This window comes from Bison bison, unplaced genomic scaffold (assembly GCF_000754665.1).
Source record: "Bison bison bison isolate TAMUID 2011002044 unplaced genomic scaffold, Bison_UMD1.0 scf7180017849041, whole genome shotgun sequence".
NCBI classification, from domain to species: domain Eukaryota; kingdom Metazoa; phylum Chordata; class Mammalia; order Artiodactyla; family Bovidae; genus Bison; species Bison bison.
In genome coordinates this window covers 4,741-5,893 of record NW_011479614.1, presented here as the reverse complement: position 1 = coordinate 5,893, position 1,153 = coordinate 4,741, and the positions used below count along the sequence as shown (strand labels likewise).

Below are 1,153 nucleotides of genomic sequence, written 5' to 3'. Positions count from 1 at the left end.
ACAGGCAGCCTGTGGAAGCTGGAAGAGGTAAGGAAACAGACTCCCCCTGAGCATTCAGAAGGAATGCTAGCCTGCCAACACCTTCATGTTAGCCCAATGAAAAGAAGTTCAAATCTCACTTCCACAACTCTAAGAAAATTCAGTTTTGAGCTACAAAATTTGTGATAACTTGTTACAGCAGCAAAAGGAGATTATTACAATAAGTAAGGGGGGAAAACCAGAAAGGTGTGTTGAGTTGTTTAGGTAAAACAAGAGGAATCATTTTCAATTATGTGAAAGCCCAATATTTCCCAAAAATGCACCTTAAGAGTTATCCTGAATCTATTTTGAATCTTAAAATGAAAGGGATCTCCCCATTATATTACTGATAGATGTTCTTCTACTACTTACTTCGTCCAAATTTTCGAACTTCCTTCATTAACTGGTGCTTTATATCAGCATTGATTCCTTGTGCCATAGCAGGAGTTATCTGCAATGTACTTGGCACAGTCTCCAAAGCAGATGTTACTGAGACTTTCTGATCATCCACAGAGACGCTGCAGTTCTTGGTTTCTCCTGGAAGTGCATTACTCCCAGGTTTGTGCATCGGGCCATCTTCCCTGAGACTAGTGAAATCGTCAGATAGAGAATCCACTTGGTCAGGTGGGATACCATCTCCTGCCATATTCATAAGCTCTGGTGAAGCAGATTTTGACAAGAAGCCATCAGGTGAGATTTGACCATTTTCCATCTTCTCCTCATGAACATCGTGAGTGACAGTAACACCTGGAAACCAAAATGAGAAGTTGAGCTGTGGGGTAGGTGTGTTATAGTAACCCCAAAGGGATATCATGGGGCTCCTCAGTTTTGAGGAAATGGTTTCATAAAGCAAGAGGATGTACCAGAGGGAGCTCAAGACCCCTCAAGTTGAGCTCAGGAAGGTAATCTCCATGGCACCAAGAATATATATGGAAACAAGACAGAACAACTAATAAACAGTCTCAGATCCCTGGCACTGAGGGCTTAGCTGCAGCTTGTGCTTTCCAAGCTGAAAAGCAGCAAGTCTCACATGATGTCATGGTTTCTGTCATTTATATGAAATGAAATGAAATTTTATTTCATTATATGAAATGCCATGCTCTACTGAGCTTGACACCAGACTACGTGTGCCCCC

At 41.8% G+C, this 1,153-nt stretch overlaps 1 protein-coding gene across 1 annotated transcript; it reads right to left on the bottom strand.

The window, feature by feature from the left end:
* Positions 1 to 382: 382 nt before the first annotated feature.
* LOC104993232 (protein DDX26B-like) lies at positions 383 to 1,144 on the bottom strand. Its single transcript, XM_010846396.1, has one exon. It carries the CDS (start codon positions 830 to 832, stop codon positions 383 to 385), a length of 450 nt encoding a protein of 149 aa, XP_010844698.1. The 5' UTR covers positions 833 to 1,144.
* Positions 1,145 to 1,153: the final 9 nt, after the last annotated feature.

What these genes read in the sequence shown, in the direction of transcription:
- LOC104993232 (XM_010846396.1), bottom strand. Translation starts at nt 832, where the DNA reads ATGATATCCCTTTGGGGTTACTATAACACACCTACCCCACAGCTCAAC.